Raw genomic sequence first — 23,265 nt, 5'->3', positions numbered from 1 at the left:
ACTCAGCTGCTCGATGGCGAGGACGATGGCGCCCAAGAAAAGGTGGCGGCTATTGTGTCAGCATGTTGATGAAAACGTACACGAAAACATCACTGAGGAATACGCTCGACGTCATTCTCTGCACGCTCTGTAGGAACGACCGAACTCTGTTTGGATACCGAACTTGTTTTCCCGGTATAGAGGCTGCGCATTCGTATTCAGCACGAGGCAGCAGATGACTGAGAGACACCGAATTTTGAGTGATTGCGGTGTGATTGTCGCAGAACGCACGTAGCACGGACATTGCAAGAGTGAAGATCAGAAGCAGAAGAAGAAGAAGAAGCGAGGTGCTCGTGATCGTGACCATGAGTCTTGGCGCTCGGCTGCTTCCGACGGAGACCTTCACTTCAGTTCGCGATGCTTGTCCTTAGCAAGAACCAGACAAGACTTCTGCAATTGCAGAATCAGGGCCATTTGCGCTCGTAACAGTAGAAGAAGTCCCCCAAAATGGCTGAAGACGGCAACCCCCCAAACGCAACGTTCGTACACTGCACTCCGTACGAACTTTGCAAGGCGAGGGAGGACATGCTAACCAACGTGTAGACTCTACGTACGCGACTGCCCAGCCCAACTCCTCGATACGATGCTGACAGCTTAGGTCCGTGGAATCGACGAGAGAATCAAGATCCCGACGCTGATTCAAGAAATCCATGACACCTTCGGCGAATTCGGAACCATCATCGATGTCGTCGCGAAGAAAAACCTCAAGGCCAAAGGCCAAGCTTTCGTAGTCTTCGAATCTCCAGAAGAGGCTGAGATTGCTATGGAAGCTCTACAAGGTTTCGATCTGCTCGGGCAGCCTGTCACGATTGCCTTTGCAAAGACGCGATCAGACGCGACGATCAAGAAGGACGATGGCGACGAAGCGTTGGAGGAGTGGAAGAAAGTCAGACTGGCGGAGAAAGGTGCGGCACACATTGGTATTATAAGACATTGCGATACGCTGCTGATATGATGGATTTACAGAGCGCAAGAAGGCCGAGGAAGCCGCCGCAGAAGCAGCGAAACCCGCCAAACGCCCCGCCGATGCCGCCAACCTCGCAGAACGTCCTGCGAAGAGCAACACCAAGCCCTCCAACGCGATGGCAGACGAGTATCTTCCACCAAACAAGACTTTGATCCTCCGCGACTTCCCAGACGAATACGGCAAGGACGAGCTTTCGGCGCTCTTCGCGAGGTTCCCTGGTTTCAAGGAAGTGCGTGTCGTGCCGGGTAGAAAGGGTTTGGCCTTCGTGGAGTACGAGGATGAGCTTGGTGGTACGGCGGCGAAGGAGGCGATGCATGGACAGGAGTTGGGCGACAAGACGATTAAGGTTACGTACCAGAGACAGTAGAGTCTGGAGAGGGAGAATGAGGATTCGGCATTGAAGATTCGTTGCAGTATGTCATCCAGGTCACCTTGCCTCTAGTGGAGGTCATTGACAGTCCTCGGAAGTTAATCGCGTTCTGGCCATCCAATCTCGCTTTCCGCGCCTGTAGCTCCAGCTGCTGTTCCCATACCACGCGAGCATTGAGAGCTGGTCTTACGGGCTTTTCTGATGCTTCCTAACTCAACACTCGTCGCGAATTCCTCCATTGCTCTCAGAGACTCACTCCAAGTCTTCCGGCTTCCACTGATCCAACACACGCGGAGGCAAGTGACCAAGTGTCTTCAACTCTTTCACCGTCCTGTGGAACATGACCAGAAACCCAGTACCGTCAAGCTCTTCTAAACCATACTCATCCAGTGGACCGAATGGATGTTCGTCGTCAGCCGCCTCAGCGACAACATCAAGCAGTCTTTGCCTGATTGGAGCTTTCTCGAACTCTGGTCGGAAGAAGAGTTCAGTGAACCAGGCAGCTTCTCTCGCGCCAATAGCCATGCCGATGTGTCTCATGACGCGGTTGTGGAATTCGAAGAGGCGATAGTGGAAGGCGAACTCGACGCACAGCACCCCAGTCATCATATTATCCTTGATCAGAAGTTCTGGCGCCACGACATTGGTTGCGGAGGCAAGCCATATCAGAAGGGAGGCTCGGCAGGCATGACGCTTCAGCAACAAGGTGCCGTTGGTGCGATCAATGAGCTCTTGGAATACCGATGACTCCTTGTGCAGGACGTATTCGGGAACGTATACTGTCTCATGATAGGGGACCCGGACAGCGATCATTCGCGGGTTGCCTAATTTCCTGCCAGAGGTCAGTACATGTATGGCCTATGAAGACTTCCAATGACTGTTCATCCTGCTTACTCCTCAATATCATTGAGCGCTTCTCCCAATTCGATTTTGCGGTGTTCACTCTCTATGGAGCGATGAAAGATGTTGAAGAGCGCAGAGAGAGTGAACGCGAGGGAAGTTGTTGCAGTTGGAAAGTGGGGCGCGCTGAAGCACAGGGCATGTGAAAACGAACATTGGCTTGGCTCACTTGAGCTCACTTCGCATCCAAGTTCAACATCGGCCGAAATCTGAGGCTCACTTACGACACAACACATCAAACGCAGCATCGCTAACACCTCCGTGCTCACATATCCAACGAAGTCGCCGAACGATACAAAGCTACAATCTGGCGCAGCATCCAGACACCTGTCCGTCGAAGGTCCTGAGCCGGACAGCGCATGCATCCATGGCTTCTCCAAAGCCAGAGTTCGCGGACCTGATCAAGTAAGTCGTCCAGCTGTTGGCGAATTCTATTACGCTGTACTCATGCAGGATTAGGGCCTTGCAACAAGAGCGTCTCATCAGCATCACGATCGGAGAGAATCGCAAGCCAATTCAGATCCAGCAGAAGGTACTCGAGGGTGCATCTGACTGGTTCGCCAAGGCACTCAAGCGCGACACTTTCGTTGAGGGCAAGAACGGGAAGCTCAACTTTCCTGATGATGATGTCGCGGCTTGGGATGTTCTGATCTATTGGATGGTCAATCACAGGATGTTTCCGAACGGTCAAGAGCGAGGTGATGTCGTCTTGGTGACGAAATGCTGGATTCTTGGCGACGTGAGTATATGTCGGCATTGAAAGCCAAAGTCGCAACAACAACTATGTTCGCTGACACTCGCCACAGAAGTACGATATCAAGCCATTCCAAGACCAAGCAATGTACAAATTGATCTGCTACCTCCATTGCGTTAGTATCGGCCCTAGCTTCCCGGCGGACGACCTCAACGCGATCCTTCGTCTTTGCCCTCCCGGTTCCGTCTTGGGGAGGATTTTCGCTGAGGATCTCGCCAACGGACTCGCCTTCAATGCGATCAGCTGGGACTGGCTCGCAGGCCTCGACATGGGTCATTTGTGGAAAGAATTTTGCAAGGCAAAGACTGTCTTGAAGAGTAATCCGCATTGGCGATTTGCGAATCGTCGCGGGAAGCCCCAAAACGATTACAGGCCTCACTGGACTGATTACATGGTCGGAGGTTTGGCTGAGAATACTTGGGCTCCAGTGCAGACGATGGACAGGTCAGACTGAGCGAACAGAGGAAGCACCCCTGTGACATGTCGTTCGAAGCACACCGGCTGGGAAAGCACTCATTATCAAGCACTTTGGCTGGATGTAGCGCATGGTCGATGAGATGGCACAGGAGGCTTTGATGAAATACGCCGGCGACTCTTGATATCACGAGCAAATTCAGAGAATGCAATGAGCCCGTCAAATGAGCTCTTAAGTATTCTCGTGTCTTGTATGACAAGACGCAAGACGATATGCAGCAACTTGAAGTTCCCAGCGTAGCCGGATGCAACGAGAATAAATCAATAAGGCTCCTCCTCATGTCAATCCGTCTCACTTTACAGATGAAGCGCCATAGCGTATGTGACGCTATAAGTGAAGCTCTTGCCTCTGAAATTTCCTGCCACCTACTTTCACCACTTTCTCACCTCATTCAAACTTTGCTCACGACCAACACCATTGTCCGCGAAGACGTCCATCTCCAGTCTTCCATCAGAAGCCGACACCAGTCCTGAACCAGTGGACATCATGGCCGAAGATCTGTGGAAGTAAGTCACAATCTCGAACGGTGGGTGATATTGCTCCCAAGATCTAATTTCGAGGCAACAGGTCATTGCAAAGCCAAGATCGACTCATCAAGATCACGATTGGCGACGATGGTGATCCGCCGATCTACATCCAGCAGAAGGTCCTCGAAGCAGTCGCGCCGTGGTTCAAGAATGCCCTGAAGCACAACACGTTCGTGGAGGGACAGACTGGTTCGCTGAGCTTTGCAGAAGACGACGTGGAAGCCTGGAAGGTGCTCGTCTGCTGGATCATAAGACACGACTTCAGCATAGCCACAGAATGCGCAATGGAAGAGCCTTTCGAATTAATGGTAAAGTGCTGGGTTCTGGGTGACAAGGTGAATTGAGCTCGAGCGACTGATCTAATGTGAGGATTTCTTTGCTAATAAGCACGGCCTCCTAGTACGACATCAAACGATTCCAAGACGAAGCTATGGCAGATTTACTTGCGCAGTTCCAGGAGTCCGAATTATCAAATGCCTCAGACGAGGCCTTGAACCGGATTTTCAAGATTTGCCCACCAGGGTCGAAACTGGCAGAGTTAGTCGCACTAGAGGTCGTGCGCGACTTTGAAGATGGTAGCATGGACTGGGACAGAGCGCGAAATTTGGAGCTTGTCAACATTTGGTCCGACTTCTGCACCGCGAAATCGAGAGGGGGGGGCCGACCACGATATGGTAATGCTCGGCTTCAAGGCTCCTGTGCTCGCATATGAAGACGGTGGATATTTTATGGTTGGAGAAAGGATCGCAGCAGATATCGAAGAGTGAAAATATTTCCGCATACCTCGGCGCGCGTCCTGGTTCCATTTGGGGTTGAGTTCTCTATTGCTGATTCGAAGGGACTTATGTGGACGGCTTGCATGATAAATGGAGTGCAGAGACTCCATGGTCTTAATCCAACTTTCTGGCGTGTACCCTCGCGGACGTGCATGGATAGTATCAGCCCCAGCCCCTACTCCAATGCCAGTGTTGGGTCACATCATCCAGAGATATATTTAGCACAGCCATCATCGGCATTTACAATTCGTCTCGAGCGATGAGAAAAGAACAGGAGATCCTCAAGCTCCATAGCAACATGTTCCAGTGCTCTAAATTCCATCAGGATCTGGCTTTTCCTCCGCTTTTGTAGATGCTCGATTCTTTCGCGATGCCCGGTACTCTCGACGGAGAATTTTTCGCTTTGAAATTGCTTGAAGACGAGGAGCCGACGCAAGTTCAACTAGATGCGTTCCTCTCATAACTGCTCGGGCGACGTGAGGCGTCTTCTAGAAAGAGTTAGCTCGGGTATGGCGCAGGTCGAATTTAGGGTGGGTGACAAACCCACCTTGATAGCTTGTACCATCGCTTCTAGCCTTGCAGAGCACTTGAGCGGCGGTATATATCTCCTTGGCTTAGCGCCCCATCGGGCATTTCTCACGTGGACTGTGGTGGTATCGTAATTGACCGGGCGAAAGCCAACTCGATGCAATCGCCAGACCTCGTCGATGAGCAACCAAGCGCGTCTTTCAAGCTCATGGGGTTGCATTGGATCTTCAGTCTTTCTCCTGATGCTGTCGACGCATACCTTGTGGGATGCACGCAAGTATTCGGGATCCACCGGCGGGTCGATCCTGAGTTAGGCAGTCAGCTAAAGTCTGAGCTTCAGACGTTGAGCCGGCATCTCCTTTCGAAAGGTGACTCGGAGTAGAGCGAACTTGCTACTTACATTTGCGAGGTGTTCCGAATAGCGTTCATAATCTTGAGTACCCATGCCTTCTTGTCCCTTTGGCATTCTTCAAAATCGTCCACTTCACCAGGTGGCAGCTCCTGCGGGACTCGCGCATAGCGGTCCTCTCGCGCGTCTTGCTCATCGGCAAAGCGGAAAATGTAACCGGCGTCGGAATGGGATTGTTTTGCTGAAGTGTTCAGGCGATACGATGAAGTAGAGAAGGCGCGGATGCTTGTATTGATACTGGCAGAGGACTTAGCCGAGTCCGCTCGTCATGCTATACGAGATCTGACGAGAAGGAGAAGAACAAAGCGCACTCACTGCCCTCTCAAGAAGCTGGTATTATACCTCGATCTCTCATCCGGCGCTTTCCACTTGGCCTTCCCTTCCAATAATGCCTTCGCCTGCTCTTTCATTCTTTCTCTCCGCTCCTCGTTGACCATGGCGTCTGACATACTGCCCAGTTTCTCCTGCATCTTTCGTGTCTCTTCATCACCTGCCTTAACCTCCTTCCTATTCCATTCTTCGTGGTCTTCCGATCTTTCCGGCCACACGAAAGGACGTACGAGGGAGACTGTCATGTACTTTTTCGCCTTCGGTCGGTGCCATCTTCTGACCGAGGGCCGAATCTCATGGGGCTTGCCAGATTGTACGCGCGACTGTTTGACGTAGGAACGGACGCGCAGAATCTCAACTTGGTATGCGTGCCAAAGATAGTCTCGAAGGTCGAGCTTGGAGAACCATAGCGGGACTTGAAATCTTGCTTCGTGTGGTAATCGTCCTCGTATGAAAGCTATGTTGACATTGGGACTGCAGATTGATAAGCACTTGTGTTGTAGTATATGGACATATTCTCACTCACATGAAGAGCTCTTTCTTGCCGACTCTAAAGGATGCAGTGGCCATTGCCGTGGCTGTCCGTCCGGCGTGTACCAATGCAGCAACGCTTCAGGGATATGTTCGATCCCGAGCCGGTTTGATGAACACGCGTTGGTGAATTGAAGGCGGCGCGTCAAGGTGATGTTCAATGGCGTGCTGCTCGTCTCGGGAATGTCGAAGTTGCCCGCAATGAAGGACTGAAGATCACACCAGGCCACTGCAGGGCTTGGCAGCAACCTTGCCTTACCCCAGAGCCTGTAGTTTGGATTCCCCTATGCACCTCTGAAATGACATTTGCAAGGCTTCGGATCTACATATGTACTTGCTCTCTCATCTACCGGGGCGCGGGCGATACTACTTAACCATGTTCGTGGACGCAAGATGGTTCTTTTTGTCATCCCTACTATCACTACTCGGGTTTCAACGCAGACTACTTCATCATCCCCCCATCCTCCAGAGTCCAGCCTCACAATCTTCTCCGTCGAAGGACCCGGCTGCATAACCCACCTCTGGTTCGTCCAAACATGTCGAAAACTCCTCGGCCCCGGTCTCATCCCCTACTCCACCGCCTGCAAGTTGCAACCCACCCCTCCTCGAAATCCCCAACGCCTCAGGCCTGAATTTCGAAATCAACGACGCAGACTACCACCGAAAAAATTCTGCTCAAAATCTATTGGCAAGGTTCCGAAGAAGCGAGTGTGTCTAGCTCCACTAGGAGATTTCTTCTGCGTGGGGAATTCGAGGCCGAAAAGTTTCGCTTCTGCGGCGTTTTGTGTGAGTGTGAGGGAGCAAGATGAGAAGAGGTTTGGAGGGGCTGCGGCTTTGAATTGTTACTTGCCCATGCCGTTGAGGATTACTTTGGGCATGGCTGGGGCATGCACAAGAATGCATTCCCGTTTTGTGGTTCGATTATTCACGAGTCGGAGATGCAGAACTATCAAGTCAGCTATCGGTGGCATGTCGTCGATCCTGTGAGGTTTAGGAAGAGGATCAAAGTGACGATGGAGAGTGGACATGCTAACCATTTGAGAGACGATTGGAGCACGACTGCGTATTGGTATCAGACTCTGCCAGGTCCAAAACTGCAGATCTTGCCGGTAGAGCAGCGTCTACCTCGGAAGCCGCAATACCCAGGGGCCGGTTCTCCATCAGAGCCAGACTTGACTGCTCTAGACCCTTTGCGGAGGGCGGTGGTGGAGCAACGGGATGAAAGGATGCACCAGTTTGCAAAGGACAGAGCCGAAAGCCTGGGCAAGAGGGCCGAGGAGTCCCGCGAGCGCGCGATCAAGAATACTGAATTTGCACGAGAGGTGCGCAGACGATATCTAAGCAGTCTTGCCAGTTCCTAAGTTTCGAAAGTCCGGACTTGGCTCAGAGCTGCAACACATCTTCAATCCAAGAAGCGAGAGCTTCACAAGCGGATGCTCGACTCACAGCTACCATCGATGCGTACAGATGGCCATCGTGTATCCCGGCAATCGAATCTGCACACCATCGTGCCTTACTGACGTTGGCCGACTTTCTGTACCCTCTCATCGCCAGGAGTAGAGATCTACACACCAGTAATGTGATGCAGTTGGCGGACGCTGTCTCTTTGTCTACCTGGAAGGACTGCAGATACGGTGTGGACTGGCAAAGGTTGTTGTCACTCCCATCCGCAGATCTAGCGAAGAACTCTACGTGCTGGAAGGCTGCTTCTCGCCAGTGATTTCTCGCATGTCCGAACCGGACGTTGTGTGCTTCGGACTGTGAAGGGAGCCTTGTCAACTGGTATAGTGAGCTATAAGACTGCTCGACATATCGAAAAAGCAGCCACCTCTGCAAACGATTGATTGAAGCCCGAATGGACAATGAACTCTGCGATCTCTGGAAGGCCATTCAAGAGAATGACATCTTGGCATAAGTAATGCCCGATCTCAGCGAGCTCGTTGAGGCCGCGTGGGGATGTCTCCAAGGTGCAGAATGGCAATACCTGATGTGTTAGCTTTCTTGTACCGGTTCGGCGTACTAGGAGGACTGTAGTGAATGAACATCACGAGAGAGAACGCTAGTACGGATCTAGTCAAAGGTGGTCCAAGCGTCGGGTTTAGGTTTCTCGCTATCGAACCCAGCGTCAGATCAGCTTCCTTGCTTCCGTACTGTTCTGTTCCTACATCATTATTTGCGGCATCACAGCGGACGAAGGCCTACTACAATGTGCCACCACGGCGGTAAGGTACCGCTCCTGAATCCACCTTGAAGACAGCTGTATGCGCCTGCGATTGTCCTGAAAGTCAAGATGAGTTTCTCCCGGGTTGACTGTAACGAGCAGCGGCCGGTACTTCACAGTCTCGCCCCAGCGTACGACCGGGCTGAGATTATTGGAATTGAGTGACTGGCATCGTGGTCTTGATCGTACAAGACTGTGTACAATGCTTCCAATTTACGAAATCACCACTAATCAAAGAGAACAAGAAGACTTCAAAGCTGAGAAACTGGTTATGACCGCCGCGAGTATGGCCTGCCGGGCGATGTCGATGCAATTCGTGCCTCAACCCGGATCTTTGCGACATCAGCAGGAGCAGATGGTGAGCGATGGTGAGCGGCAGGTGGCTCGCTTGACTCACTTCCCTGAGTCTTGTTCGTGTCTTGTGCATATGCCGTCAAAGAGCGCGTCATAAGTCTTCGCGTGGCCGATGAGATGCCATTCTGGCTTGACTCGAAGCTCTTTTGCGAGCTTCGAGTCATGACTTCGAGCAATCACTGGAACAAGATGATGGCAGGTCCAATGCATGTCTGGATCACTACTGGGTTTGCATCAAGTGCACCTTCAGTACGGCCTCCAGATATGCTCTGTGCGGAGATGCGATGAATATTTGATTCAGACGCCGATGAAGGTATGGACGCGAAGAAGAGACTAGTCCTGCACACTGTGAAAGCTCCGGCGTAAGACCGCTTCAAGTGCATCAATGCTCCTCATTCTCACGAACAATCCTCGAGCCATTTTGCTTGGCTGGCGATGCAGCGGCGCGGCGGGAATTGGCGCCATGAAAATGCTTGGCTGTCGTGAGGGATGGTGCTCGCCTTTCGTTCGTTGGTGGAAGAACCATGCCGCCGAAATTATACCGAGTCGTCTCTCTCTTCCAGGAATCTTGGACAACATCTGCTTCACGCTCCAGCCTGCACTCGTCTGCGGCCATGGCGCTCTCCGCAGCTTGGCCATAGCCACTAGCCTCCGGATATTCTTTTACGCGACTTGGTTCATACCACAACATCACACCAAGTTGGTTCGAGGAGTCTAGAGGTCCCCACAGTCTGATCCAAGATCTCGCTCCTCTTCATGGGGTACATAAGTCCGGAAGATCACAGTGGTCGGTAGACATCATGTACTCCCACCTGTCGAGGCCATTACTCCTTCTCACCGTGCCTTGCGATTCGAAATGGCAGAGAAGTCTCCTCCCAGCCCTCGCTCATCTCTCAAAGAGACCTCGGAGAAGCAAGACCTCGCCGCACCAGAAGTCTTAGCAGTCCAAAATGCTCCAACCACCGAACTCCAGCAATTCTACGCTGACTTCGCAGCAAGAGACCCGGAATTGAAGAAGTCGTTTGAGAAGAAACTGGTTCGGAAGATCGACATTCGTCTATTGCCACTTCTCGTCATCATGTACCTCAACAACTTCCTGGACAGATCCGCTCTGGCCCAAGCACGAATTGGTACACTCGAAGAAGATCTGGGCATGAACCCTTCAGGCACCGACTTCAGTCTTGCGACCTCGATTCTCTTCGTCGGTTACATCTTGGGCCAGCTTCCGTCTAATCTTCTCCTGACTCGCCTTCGACCCTCATGGTATCTTGGCATCGTGATGGGGATCTGGGGCGTCGTCTGTGCACTGACATCAACGGTGCAGAATCTCGGCGGGCTGATTGCTGTCCGGGCCTTTTTGGGAGTCACTGAAGCTCCCTTCTTCCCCGGAGCAATATTTCTCATGAGCTGCTGGTACAATCGCGCCGAACTCACTGGTCGCATTGCTTGGTTCTACAGCGGTGTATCCTTGGCCAACATGTTCGGAGGATTGATCGGAGCGGGAGTGCTAGGGAACATGGAAGGAAAGCTAGGGATCGCGGGTTGGAGATGGTATGCTCGCGCATTATCAGGCTTATACCTGTTGCGATGACTGACAAGAACATTCAAGGCTCTTCATCATCTCCGGATCCATCACTGTCTTCTTTGCACTTTGCTGCATCTTCGTCTTGCCAGACTTTCCGGCCACCACAAAATGGCTGACGCCCGAAGAAAGAGCTTTCGCTCAATGGCGACTACAGCTGGACGCTGGCGAGGACGATGACAATCATGCGGTCTCACTCTGGCAAGGTCTGAAGCTGTGCTGCAAAGACTACCGCCTCTATCTCTTCCTCCTACTCCAGCACATCTCGACGCTGTCGATGACCTTCCAGTACTTCTTTCCAAGTATCGTTCAGACACTAGGATACGGAAGAATCGAGACACTTCTTCTTACAGTAGGCGTAGTATCGAAGACATTGCATGCCTTTGCTGACGACTTTAGGCGCCTGTATGGTTCGCTGCATTTTTGATATCTGTCGTGACGACATACACTGCCGGACGCACTAAAGATCGAAGCATCCATATCATATGCCTCCTCATGATTTCTTGCGTCGGCAATATCATCGTCACAGCAACACTACACACTGGAGCACGTTTCTTCGCCATGTTTTTAGTAAGCATCACCATGCGATCATCTTAAAAAAGTCCTAGCTGACGAATCCCAGATGCCTTTGGGAGCAGTCCCAGCTTTTCAAATCATCGTTGCCTGGGTCTCCAACTCCTTCATCCGACCAACCGTCAAACGCTCCGCCGCCATCGCGATCTGCAACACTTTCGGCAACAGTGCCACGATTTACGGAGCTTACATGTATCCTCTCTCCGATCGACCTCGATACTTGCCAGGTGGAGCGGCAACAGCAGTCATCTGCTTGCTGGTGGCAGCATTGGCATTCGTGCTTCGAATCGTGCATATCCGGGAGAACAAGAAATTGGAAGTGGCTGAGAATGAGGGCATTAGCGAGGCTGTGCCGGAAGAGGAGAGGAGAGGGAGAGGCTTCAGATATGTCTACTGAGAAGAAAGACAGCTCGGCGATGACAACCTATCGCCACCCAAGCCAATCTTTCCGTCATCTATACCTCCTTCCCTCCCTCACACCGGCCTCCTCGCCCTAACCCTAAACGGATGCGCCTCAGTATTATAAACAAACAAATTCGTCTTCTCCTCCCCTTGCAACACATCCCAAACCCCCTTCTTCTCCGGCGGCGCCTGGATCAAATACTGATACTTCAACACCTCCGCCAACATAAAACTCGCCATAAAATTCCCCCTCTCGCCCCCATCCTCCCTCAAAACATTCCTCACACTCACAAACCCAGACCCCACCTTCAAAAGTCGCTCCTGACTCAAAACATAAGCCCAAGCCACATCCCTCCAATACTGCTCCCCCGTCGCCTGGTAAGCATAATACCAACTCTCCACCGCCTCAGGAGCCTGCCCCCCTCCAAACGCAAAATTCTCCGGAATAAACCACCCCGCCCTCTCAAAAAACCCACTCTGATTCACAAACTCCGGTTCGGAAAGGCGTTCCAAATCCCAAGAATAAATCGAAGGCCCGATCCCGGAAGGCGTCGATCGATAACCATTCGCACAGAACTCGGAGAAATCGAGGCCCGGACGAAGGTATCTGGCGTCGCGGAGCGCCGTGCTCCCCAGAATGAACGACCCCCCGATAAAACACGCGAGCCCTTCGGAATAATTCGCTCGGTCCCTCCCGTCGAAGGCTTGCACCATGGTCAGATCCGGGCGCGACGCGGGATGCGACAGGAGATGTTCGAGCGTGGAATCGGCGGCGCGTTTCCAGCGCTCCGCATAATTTGCGTAGGTGTCGGGATCGTACACGAACATTTTGATCAAATACTCGTAGGCGGAATCGTGGCCTGAAATCCAACCGCCATACTCATCCAGGACTTCTCCCGTCTCGACGGAGAAATTCCCACCCGTGAGACCCGGCCAGATCTCGCGAGCGCGGAACCACCAAGATTCCGCGCGTTGGGCCAGAGCGCCGTATGAAGGGTCGCCGGTGAGGTCGGAGAGATGTTGCCATTCGAGAACCAAAGTGCCGAGTTCGGCGAGACCCGCGGTGTAGACTCCATTCGCCATGCGGGAGGTGTTGGTGAAGGTTTGGGAGTCGAGGTTGACGATTGAGACGGGGATACCGGTTGGGGTATTGAAGCAGAATTTCAAAGCGTTGGCGAGAGTTTGGGCTTGGGTGAGGAGGGCTGTGATGTGGGCGGGGTTGTAGTTTTGGGATTTGAAGGGGCCGGTGAGGAGGTCGTAGGCTGAGAGGAGACCGCCTAGGTAGCGGATGTTGGTTTCGAAGAGGCTGGTTGTTGTGGGGGATGGGGAGTGGTTTTTTGTGAAGTCGATGGTGGGGATGAATTGGAGGATTGTGGTGACGATGTCGTGTTGTTGCATGATTATGGCTGTATCCAAGGCGTCGATGGCTGTGAGACCCCAGCCGTTTCTGGAGTTGCGGAAGCTGTTGTTTTGGGGGAGGAGGTCGTCGTTCTGAATCCAATCCCATCAACCATCATCCTCGTTCAAGAAAACGAAGGATTCAACTCACCGGAAACGCATACTTCTCATACCCCTTCCAAGCAAATCGAAACTGATCGATCACAAACTGAGCCCGCTTACCCTGATCCTTCTCAAAGCCCCGATAATCATAACCCACTCCACATTGACGAGGATAGTCCGCATTCGCACACGACGCAGTAGTCCCAGCCACTCTCTGTCTCGAATGCCACTGATGAATGAGCGCACTAGCCTCACTCGTTGGCTCAGCCTTAACCACCAGCGCCGCAGCAGCCATAAGAGCCATCCATCGTGCCATTTCGTTCGCATGAACAACAACAATATCAGCAGCGTCCAGCCCAGAGATATAGAATCTATCCCCGCCCGCCAGAAGATCTCAGATGATGATGACGAGATTCTGAAGAAATGTCGTGCGACGTTGCGACAAACGTAATCTCAAATTACCTTCTGAACCTGGACAACTTAGAATAGCTTCACCTCCCTGCAACCTGGAGAAACCGTATTCGAAAACCCGTCCGACCGGTCCGTCCTCCTCTTCTTCTCAGCCATCTCTATAATTTGACACTTTCGGCAAGTGGCGGACTCATGCATGCCTTGATATGTTCGGATTCTTCATGCATCATCAAGTCCTTACGGCAAACCAGAATTCACTAACCTGCCGAAACCGTCATCCTTGTCGCCCAGGAACCTTAGAACGATAGTTACCATAACCGCGGAGCTACTCCCATGCCCATTGCTTACTGTAGTCCGGACAGCGAGATCATATTCTACCGGGGGTTCTATTTAAAAGATCTTCGCGTATATGGGTATCAATACTACAAGCGGACACCACTCAAACCTATCTTACAACTTCCGCTCCATACTATACATGCCCCATCCCCCTCCCTAGTGTTCACGGTTCAGCACTAAAAGGCCCATTCCCATTCCCATTCCCATTCCGACTCGAACTTGAACCCGTAACATTCGGCACAGGCGGAACCTTCTCATGACTAGCCTTCGTCCTCAAATTCTCTCTCGCCTCCTTATGGCCCGAATTACTCGTCAATCTCCTCAAACCACTTCGCAGCGCCTTGAGAGAGCCCGTGCCACTGAGTTTCGTAGTGGTATATTGACTGGTTTGATACGGTTCATCAGCAGTGTGAGTTCGCGACACGAAATGATGATCGTCGTCAGAGAACGTCTCCACTTCTGTGTCGGAATTGATGAGTTCGAAGTGTCGCGTCGTGGTGGCCGGGGGCGATTTGGTGCGCATGGATGGGGAGGTGATGGAGCGGTTGTGAAGACCTGGTCGTTGAGGTGGGACTTGGTGTTGTGTCTGAGCGAAAGCGCCGGGGTTCATGATTGCCGGTGCTGCTGGTTGAAACCGTGACTCTGCAAAACCGGTCTGGAAGGACGTGATACTGGCATTGCGCTTGAGAGAGCGGTGCAGAATCGGCAATGCCTGTTGGTCGTACAAGTTCTCACGCTCCTCGACGCCGTATCTCGACGAAGATCCGTTCCGTAGTGGCCCAGGGCTTTCCGAAGGCTCTTCGAAAAAGTCGTCAAGAGTGTCAAGCTTCTCGGTCAACTCCCCAATATTCGTGTCCGCAGTCCTTGTGTCATCAGACATCATAGTCGCCGTGCGATCGACAAAGTACGAGTCCGAATAATCATCCCTGTGGAACTCGATCTCCGGTGTCGTAGTTTCACCACCATCCTGTAACCCATTCTGTCCCACGTACGCCAGAGTGTAGAACACAGCATGCACATTCGCTCTCGCCTGCTGAGAGTGCACAGCAGGCATTGGAACCGACCAACCAGACTCCTCTGGAATACCATACAAGCTCTTCGTGCTATCGTACTCCTTTCGCGTCGCACGACTCGAATGCGACCCAGCCATACTCATCCGCAAGTGTTTGTTGTCGAGAGGCGTCCCAGTCATGTCAATGACATTATCCAGGACATCCAAAGCTTGCTGACAATGCTCGGTCTGCAGCAGACGCAGCAACGGTGAGATGAGATCCGGGCCCTGACAAGCAATTTCCGGCTTCCGCATGTCGATATCTGGGATCATGACGCACAGAACCTGCATCGTCTTGACCTTGAACCACGAAGTCTGATTGTTGACCATACCAAGCAGGAAGACCAGGCTGTGGAATTCTTGCGACGGGAACCAAGCATTTCGAATGGCTTGCATGCATTGACCAAGGAAGTCTTTCCCAGTCTTGAACTTGCGCTGAGTAAAGGCAGTCAAGACCTTCGCAAGCCCAACGTAGTTCTGACTCTCGGCTGCGAAAGCAAGTGTCTCAGCAGACTCCAAGCACGGAACCTCGCTTTCATTCTCAAAGTGATGCAAAAATCTCGGCAGATTCGCAAGGACCGTGAATAGTAATCGGTCGTCAGACCCGACAATGTCGCTCGCTGGCATCTTGATGAGCTTCTCCATGATCTGTAGAGAGCGCTCCATCGACCTGCTCGATCGTACACCTTTGTACAAAAGCGCATGCACGCCATTGAAGCCTCCTTCCCATTTGACAGGCTGGCTCTCCTTGAGGATTTTGATGACAGCAGGATCGCTCAAGTCCATCCTCGAAAGAAGTTGTGACAACATGTTCAAACCTTCCTGGAATTCGCGCTCGAAGATGGTGTCCAGACAAGCACATGTCGTCCAGAACAACTGCGGATACTTGAGAAGGTTGAGCGGCTCCAGAGCACCAATAATGCTTCTCAGCGTAGTCAAAATCTCCAACGAAAACACCAGATAGTCGTGATTTTCGTCATCGGCAATCGTATTCGAAAGTCTCGCCAACATATCCGCGAGCATCTGCTGATCAAGCGTTGTGAGAACGCACCTGAAGACCTGGAAGCTGCGGCACGCAACATGTCTCACAGCACAAGAAGTGGCCCAGTGCATTGTGGCCTTACCCCATTCCTCTCGAATGTTGGGGTATGTAATGGAGAAGATGCGTACGCACTCGTCAACCACGTACGCCATGGGTTCCGAGACAGCGCGATTATCTTCCTCGCCAGCTCTAACTTCGCTGTCGGAATAAGACCACGCAATCTTCGGATCATGGCGGCGCACACATTCGATGAAGTCCTCAATAGATTTCTTGTCTGGTTCCGTGCTGCCTGGATCGATCTTGGAGATAACCAGCTCATGGATGAGGTGTACAAGCATTTCCCGAGCTTGATCTTGAACGATGCTCACGTACTGATCCCACTGCACGAGAATGACCTGCAGAAGCATCGGCACCTTATCTGCGGGAAGCTGAAATGGCGAGACGACCAGGTCGACGAGCAGAATCATACTCAGCTGACCCAAAGACAGCCCATTCTGCTTGGCACCGCTTGGTAGCACCAACGAAAGATCCGCGACGTACGGCAACTGAAGTCCCACTGTCTCTTGAGGTGCTTGCGTAGGCTCGCGTCGCTCAGCAACCATAGTCTTTGGACAAATCTGCAGAAGCAAATACTCGACCACCCTAGCACCAGCAGGAGTCTTGGACAGGAATACCACAATTTGCTTTGCATATATGACAAAACTCTGCTCTTTCTTGTCAAGACAAATGTTGATGATGAAATCCAGCACAAGCTGGACATTCCCTGCATGGCCTCCTGTCGCGAGTGCCTGCCAGAGAGCCTGGATCTCATTGTGAAGCGTGATACTGCTCTTGACGGTGATCTCGAATAAATTCACGAGGAGCATATACGAGGTACCAGTAGGTCCGCCATTTGGATCGAGCTGTAGCTCAATGGTCTGAATCCACGGTAGCATGCCAGATACCATGTTTCGCTGATGGTCAGGCTGAAGCTCGTTGAAGTAGGCCGAGAACTCGGAGAAAACATGAAATGCGAGCTCGGGATGTTGGGCAGCCAGTCGCCGCGAGATCTCAAATTGAGCCAGCTTGTACACAGCAGTCGTTTTGTCGGAGACTGAGATATCAAGATCTTGCAGCTTCGAATTCTTGCCGAGACGCTCTTCCAGCGTGCGCAGTAACCGGGCAGACTTCATACGAATGTGGCTGTCCTCGTTGCCGAGTGTGTACAGACCAGCACATAAAATCTTCCAGAAGGGAGTGTTGGCATTGGTATTCTCCGTCAGCACTTTTGTAACGACTTCGAAATAGCTGGCCAGCGCTTTAGGCATGCGAGCGACGTAGCACATTCGTATCGTCTGCGCCATCAATGCCGGCTGATCAGGGTTGTGGATGATCAAATTTTGCAGAGCCTTCCTGCCGATGGCATGCGTGCGATCACTGGGCGCCTCAAAAATGGCATTGATCCATGCCAGCATTCGACGCACATCGAATTGCATCAGCACGCGACCATCAGCAATGAAGCGCAGAGGCCCAGCACACAAGGAAGCCATCGCACCCAGAGCAGCAATCTGCAGCTCGTTCTTCTCCTTCTCGATGGCAGAATTGATGATGCCACGATTTCGCGTGTTCCGTTCGCGTTCGAGGATAGATCTACGAATATGTTCTTGCTGCCGTCGCAACTGCGTTTCGTTAGGCGAGAATCCACACCAGTTCTCCATGAGCGAGAACGTAGCTTGCCGAGCCTGGAAAGACATCCACTGTGATCCTTCCTTCATATCTCTGATGCACTCGTACCAGCCGTCGATAAGAGTGCAGAAGTACGTCCTAAGTTTCTGAAACTCCAACTCAGCCTGCACTTCAGCATCACTAAGGAAGATCCGTAAATGCTTTGTGTAATCCATGATATAAGTCATGACATATTCTTCGCTGGAGATTGCAGGATCTCGAAGTAGATGGCACGTGAGGCTGAGGAGATGCGTGATCTCCGTTCTGAGAAAGTCTGTACGTCGGCTTCTTCGCACATGGCTGACGCTTCGCTGGTGAGCCGCCATTCGCTCTTTCGCCTCGGCGCTACATGCCGCGACGTACGGCTGCAGCGTCTCCAGCAGCGTCTGGAACAGCGTCACATTCGTAGCGCCCAGACCGGTGACAGCAGCATTACGCACTGCGGCATTAGGTACGGACAAGAAGGGCACGACTCGAGAGAAGAGCTCCGAAGCCGACGCGATCCTTTCCTGGCTGGCGGCAGAAGACTTGGAGCCCTTTCGAGTGTGCTGTGAGCTCTGACTGGAGATAGGGTGCGATGTGGCATTTCCGATATTGGTCAGCGTCGTGCAAGCAAAGATGAGATGGGTCTTCCACTGCGCGATGATGATATCCGGCGAGGTGCTGTTGAGACGAGTCGGCGGGCGATTTGGTCCAAATGCCTGTTCCAGAGCTGTACCAGTGGCCTTGGAACCTTCTGCGAATGCTCCGATAACACGATAACTGTGTGACAACCTTTGGCAAACAAGCTCACGGGTCAAGGCCACGGCGTGTAAGCAGATCTCCGAGCTTAAACGGACTAGGTTTGGGAAGACCTTGAACCATAGATTCGCGTCATGCGCGACATCGCTGCTGCATAATTCCACCAGGGTGCTGTTGACATTGCTTTTACGCAGGCCCTTTTGCAGACGACTACGCTCGGCAAGCGACAGGCGTTCGTCGTCCACGTCAATGACCCGTTGGGAGCTTCCTTGCAGGATGCTGATGATGCGGTTGCTCGGCTTTCCCAATGCAGTATCGAACTTGGTGATGAGACGGAGCACATTGACCGCGACAGCACGCACCGCTCGGGACGGAGAGCAGAGGAAGAAAAGGCCATGAGACTCAACCTCATCAACGTGGGCCAAAATTCCCGAGAGATCGAGCGGCAGAGGTCGCACACCTTCCTCTTCATCGCTCGGCTCAGCAACAGCTTTCCGAGTGCGTTGCTGAATGTCATCGATCCAAATCTGCAACAGTTCCACGTACAGCTTGAGCGTGTTCTCGATGTGACCAGGTCCCAGCAAGCTGCCATCCGAAACGGTAGAATATCGGTCGTCAAAGTTGAAGATGAATCGCGCGAATCCAATGGTGACTTGCTGGGCATGCGACTGTCTGGCAATGGACTTGAGTGAATTGGCAGAAGAAGTAGCAATATGCGACTGTACATGCGCCGTGCCCGTGCAAAGCAAATTAACCAAAGAGTTGATCGGGAGGTCCGGCGAAAGACATCGCGGGAGGGCCTCGACAGCCACATGCAAAAGATCATAATAATGTTGCCGTACATCCGTCGGGTTCATGAAATCATCTCGCTTGTTGAAGGTAAATGCTTCGGCCATGGGTGTCTTCGGCGTTTGAGAAGCGAACTTCTCATCCAGGACAGCCTGGCCGCCGAAGGTGTTGTCGCAAATTATCGTGAGCTGTCCAAGCATCTTGCAGAATTTTACATAGTACTCTTTGGCACCGTCATTAAGGTTCGTAGTCATTACGGGTCGTGACAAGCGCTCCGTCCGGCCTGCGGACACAGCAAAGCCTTGGGAACGAGTCCTTCGGTGGGTGATGGGTGAGCGAGAAGAAGGGTCCAAATGTACATCACACTCGAAGCGTGAAGGGAATGGAGGGGCCTCGCCTTTTTCGAGATCGGACATGATGGCGAGGAAAGCGCGAATGGCAATGACAGTCTTCTCTGGGTCCAGGTTCTCGATTCGAAGGTCCTTTTCGGGGCCAGAAAAGAGCTCAGAATTCATCAACGGAAAGATGATATTCCTGAAGCAAAAGTCCTGGTGTTTGTAGCCGATAATGCGGATGAGCTGGATCAGGGGATCAGCAATCATCGGATCCGTCGAGATTAGTATCCTCTTGCCGCCTTGAAGGACAAGTTTAACGACCTCATCAAGCTTGCGGGCGACATGGTTCGGCGATTCGGTATGTCTGTACAGGAACCTCCACACGACTCTGCAGAACGCTTTCAGGGCGTGCGATCTGCCTGCTCGATCTCGTCCCTTGGGCTGGAAAGACATGACGAGCTGGATCCATTGTGTCGCAAAAGTTTCCGGCGGCGATGCGCATAGCAGCACTGCTTGAAGTGGGCACACATATGACCAGTGGTCTGCCTTTGAAAGCATCTGAGTAATCCTCGGTTGCAGAATATTAACCACCTCCTTCCACTTCGGGTAAGTCAGCTCAGTCGTGGCAGTGGCGGCGATGGGGAGTAAGAGATGTTCGAAGAGCTCGGCATAGGCGTGCTTCATCGTCCGTCCATGCACTTCCGCAAAGTATTTTGCCAGTACGGTCAGCACGTCGCAAGACCTCTGCCAATTTTCTTCTGGTTGAATGCGGATCTTCAGCCATCGCATGCTCTGCACCAGCAATGCGGTCTTGGCAGTCAGCTTGGGATCCGAGGCACCTTTCACGGCCAGCCGTTTCTGCGCTCCCTCAAGGTCCATGATGAAGCGAGAAGCCACTTCATTGAAACGCACTCCGCTCATCACACCCAGCAACTGTCCTCGGATCACCCAGTTTGCTCGAATGACCGGTGCGGTGGCAAGTGTGTCGGGATCTGCGCTCTGCAGCTGCCCATATATGACATCCTCGAGCCGCGCAGCGGTATTGAGGCTGTTGTCCGGTCCATTGAGTGCTTTCAGCGTCGTCTGGCCAATGATCTCGATCAACACCCGACACAAAATATAGATCGAGACGGTACTCCTTCTATCGGCCAAAGCCACGCTCTGTTCCAACATGTACAAATCTTGGCCACTCGGCGGCGAAGTAGGTATCGTATGCGCGCCAGAGCCATTCGTTCGATTCGTAAGACCAGCCGCCTCCTTGAAAGCCTTGATCTCGTTGTAGATCGTGTTCGCTGCATCGGCCTTCTTCTTCCGCCAATGGATCACGGCATCGATCAGTGAATTCGGCTTGTGTCGATTGATGTGTCCCAGCGAAGATATCAGTTGGTCAAAAGCCGGATCAGCGCCTGGTCCACACACATTCTCCACACGCGGTTCGGGTTCGCCAGGCTTCTGCAGACATCGTTCAATCCTCTCGTCTGCTTCGGCAATGAATGAGGTGAAGAGATGATGTAGCGCATACTCTCCCACGGTCTTCGGCTCGGGCACGCCTGTCTGGGCCCTGGATTGCGATCGATTATGCTCGTGGGCCCTCTTGACGCGTCCACTATGCATTCTCTCCGGCCGTCTCTGCGCCAGTGTGCCCCCATTCTCCAAGCTCCGATTGACCGACGTATTCCCATTGACTGTGGTGTGTCCACTGCTGGGCAACTGCGACATGGACGGACTCTTCTGGAGAGCGGAATTCGACAAGCTCGCAGTCGGATGGACACTGAACGGCTGAGGAGGCTGCTCTCCACCACTGGCCATGATTTTCGAGGAACTCAACGGGCTCGCATTGGTGCTCGACAACAAGCTGGGATTCCTCGAATGCTGGACTCCATGCACAATGCTCGCTTGGCGGTGATGGCTATAGCTGACGGAAGGCTTGCGATCGATGTCGGCACTGGGCTTGCTCACATGCGTATGCGTCCTGCTTTGCGCAGCGGGGGTGACAGCGCGCGGCGATGCATTGCGCGAAGAGGTTGCGCTCAAGGCTCTGCCCCTCGTGACACTGGGGTCGCGTACGGAGGGGGAGACGGGCTTGGGCGGCAGCGGGTAGTGAGGAGGCTGCGGTGGAGCGGCGAGCAGCGGTTCGGGGGGCGGACTCGTATTGGGGTCGGTGTAGACGGGCGAGATGGCGGTGTTGATGGGTGATCGTCCATCGGCGGGCGAGGGCACGGCTGTAGGGACGGTGATGGTCAGTACAGGCAGCGACACGACTTCTTCCACTTGCATCGGACTGCGGCTCTCGTCTGCCAACCAAGTGCTGACTGCTGACGACCACACCAGACTGGGCTGGAGTAGGTGAGAATAATAATGGCAGTGGCAGTTGGTGGATCGCCAGGCCAGGCCAGGCCAGGGTGTTCATTTTCGGGGGACAGAACCTACTCATCCTATTCTATCGCACAGCGGAAGCTTCCCAAAGTCCCTCTTTCATCGCGCAGCGCATATCAATCCTCAGACCGTACGATGCAGAAGTTCAGCTGTAAAGTTACGCGCAAACAGAGCACCACGCACGCCCAACGACGACGACGACGACGACGACGTGCGTTCTGTTGCTGTTCCTTGCATTCACGCGCCGCGCTGCCCACTATTCTATTCTAGTGCATTCTTCCTGCCAGGGCAGCCAATTAAACCTGAAATCCACCCACCCACCCTGCCAAAAACTGCCGAACCGACATCTCCCTCTCTCTCTCTCGCCTGCTACGCAACCACAAAAAGCCACGCGTCGAGTAGAATGTCTATACCAATCCGAAATCCTCCAGTATCCTGATCATACCTCTCGTCCTCATGTTTGAACGAGAACTTCGACAAGTTTGGGTAGCCTTGTCAAAGTGAACCCGAGTTTGTTGGCTGCACGACATGCACTTCCATGCCGGCGAACACGAGTGGGAAACACAAGACACGTAAGTGTGATGTGGCGAAGGCATGATGCGAAGTCAGGCAGTGACTATCGGAAAGAGCAGAGGGATTGGTGGCGACAAGCAAGAATCATGTACCACTCTATTTACTTTTCCATGCCGCAGAGAGTCATGAACACCTGAACAAGCTATGATAGCAGAAAGCAGCAGCAGCAACAGCAAACAAATCATTACCATTACCACGCCAAACAAATTCCAGCCCGCCCATGCATACCATACCGTCCATGATTGCCTGCGAAGGCTACAGTCTTGAAGAGCTGAGCTTCGAGCAACGCTGCCAAACACAGAGCCAAGCTCGCCGTCGCCGCCGCCCGTGATGCTGTCGTGTGACAGACGATATCGCCGAATAAAACATGTGAAGAGCTAAAAAAGTACAGAACATGCAACCGAAGATGCTAAGTTCCAAGCCAGCCACGGGTGGCATGACCAACACACATTGCTGATGATCACGTTGTAGATGCCACCATATCACTCACTCATAACTGCTTGTTTGTTGCATCGACAGTGAGTGACAAAGGGTTGGGTGGAGGAACCAGACATGCTGTAGTAATGCACAGATCCGAAGTGCCGCGATGCATCTGGTCGTGGGCAATCATGAGCTCGTAATGACATCGTCTAGTCGTCATGTTGTACAAAGTTGTGTGCATCGCTGCGT

The 23,265-nt window shown here is 52.6% G+C and overlaps 9 protein-coding genes across 9 annotated transcripts; 5 read left to right on the top strand and 4 right to left on the bottom strand.

Annotated features, from left to right (window-relative positions):
• Positions 1-637: 637 nt before the first annotated feature.
• On the top strand, positions 638-1,373 carry MYCFIDRAFT_144592 (uncharacterized protein; the record flags this gene model as incomplete). Its single annotated transcript, XM_007932940.1, has 2 exons — positions 638-944; positions 1,006-1,373. Coding segments are annotated over 2 exons (675 nt in total), but the record flags the coding sequence as incomplete, so codon positions are not given.
• Positions 1,374-1,628: 255 nt separating this feature from the next.
• Positions 1,629-2,189, bottom strand: MYCFIDRAFT_83784 (uncharacterized protein; the record flags this gene model as incomplete). Its single annotated transcript, XM_007932939.1, has 1 exon — positions 1,629-2,189. The coding sequence occupies one exon, from the start codon at positions 2,187-2,189 to the stop codon at positions 1,629-1,631; it is 561 nt and encodes a 186-aa protein (XP_007931130.1).
• A 454-nt stretch (positions 2,190-2,643) lies between these two features.
• MYCFIDRAFT_83785 (uncharacterized protein) lies at positions 2,644-3,484 on the top strand (the record flags this gene model as incomplete). Its single annotated transcript, XM_007932938.1, has 3 exons — positions 2,644-2,663; positions 2,730-3,015; positions 3,083-3,484. The coding sequence occupies 3 exons, from the start codon at positions 2,644-2,646 to the stop codon at positions 3,482-3,484; spliced, it is 708 nt and encodes a 235-aa protein (XP_007931129.1).
• A 507-nt stretch (positions 3,485-3,991) lies between these two features.
• Positions 3,992-4,744, top strand: MYCFIDRAFT_83786 (uncharacterized protein; the record flags this gene model as incomplete). Its single annotated transcript, XM_007932937.1, has 3 exons — positions 3,992-4,011; positions 4,073-4,340; positions 4,433-4,744. The coding sequence occupies 3 exons, from the start codon at positions 3,992-3,994 to the stop codon at positions 4,742-4,744; spliced, it is 600 nt and encodes a 199-aa protein (XP_007931128.1).
• A 1,209-nt stretch (positions 4,745-5,953) lies between these two features.
• On the bottom strand, positions 5,954-6,714 carry MYCFIDRAFT_212486 (uncharacterized protein). The gene is made up of 2 exons (XM_007932936.1): positions 6,602-6,714; positions 5,954-6,549 (listed from the first exon to the last, which is right to left on the bottom strand). Exons 1-2 carry the CDS (start codon positions 6,643-6,645, stop codon positions 6,057-6,059), a joined length of 537 nt encoding a protein of 178 aa, XP_007931127.1. The 5' UTR covers positions 6,646-6,714; the 3' UTR covers positions 5,954-6,056.
• Positions 6,715-7,466: 752 nt separating this feature from the next.
• MYCFIDRAFT_43644 (uncharacterized protein) lies at positions 7,467-7,967 on the top strand (the record flags this gene model as incomplete). Its single annotated transcript, XM_007932359.1, has 1 exon — positions 7,467-7,967. A coding segment is annotated over one exon (501 nt), but the record flags the coding sequence as incomplete, so codon positions are not given.
• A 1,062-nt stretch (positions 7,968-9,029) lies between these two features.
• On the top strand, positions 9,030-11,757 carry MYCFIDRAFT_205194 (uncharacterized protein; the record flags this gene model as incomplete). Its single annotated transcript, XM_007932935.1, has 5 exons — positions 9,030-9,185; positions 10,155-10,732; positions 10,791-11,070; positions 11,163-11,333; positions 11,386-11,757. 5 exons carry the CDS (start codon positions 9,030-9,032, stop codon positions 11,731-11,733), a joined length of 1,533 nt encoding a protein of 510 aa, XP_007931126.1. The 3' UTR covers positions 11,734-11,757.
• A 53-nt stretch (positions 11,758-11,810) lies between these two features.
• MYCFIDRAFT_43665 (glycoside hydrolase family 47 protein) lies at positions 11,811-13,533 on the bottom strand (the record flags this gene model as incomplete). Its single annotated transcript, XM_007932362.1, has 2 exons — positions 11,811-13,229; positions 13,288-13,533. 2 exons carry the CDS (start codon positions 13,531-13,533, stop codon positions 11,811-11,813), a joined length of 1,665 nt encoding a protein of 554 aa, XP_007930553.1.
• A 615-nt stretch (positions 13,534-14,148) lies between these two features.
• Positions 14,149-21,924, bottom strand: MYCFIDRAFT_43517 (uncharacterized protein; the record flags this gene model as incomplete). Its single annotated transcript, XM_007932347.1, has 1 exon — positions 14,149-21,924. One exon carries the CDS (start codon positions 21,922-21,924, stop codon positions 14,149-14,151), a length of 7,776 nt encoding a protein of 2,591 aa, XP_007930538.1.
• Between the last annotated feature and the right edge of the window lie 1,341 nt (positions 21,925-23,265).

Source organism: Pseudocercospora fijiensis, assembly GCF_000340215.1.
Source record: "Pseudocercospora fijiensis CIRAD86 unplaced genomic scaffold MYCFIscaffold_9, whole genome shotgun sequence".
Classification (NCBI taxonomy): Eukaryota; Fungi; Ascomycota; class Dothideomycetes; order Mycosphaerellales; family Mycosphaerellaceae; genus Pseudocercospora; species Pseudocercospora fijiensis.
The sequence above is the reverse complement of the archived record's forward strand: the minus strand, read 5'-3'. Positions and strand labels throughout refer to the sequence as shown.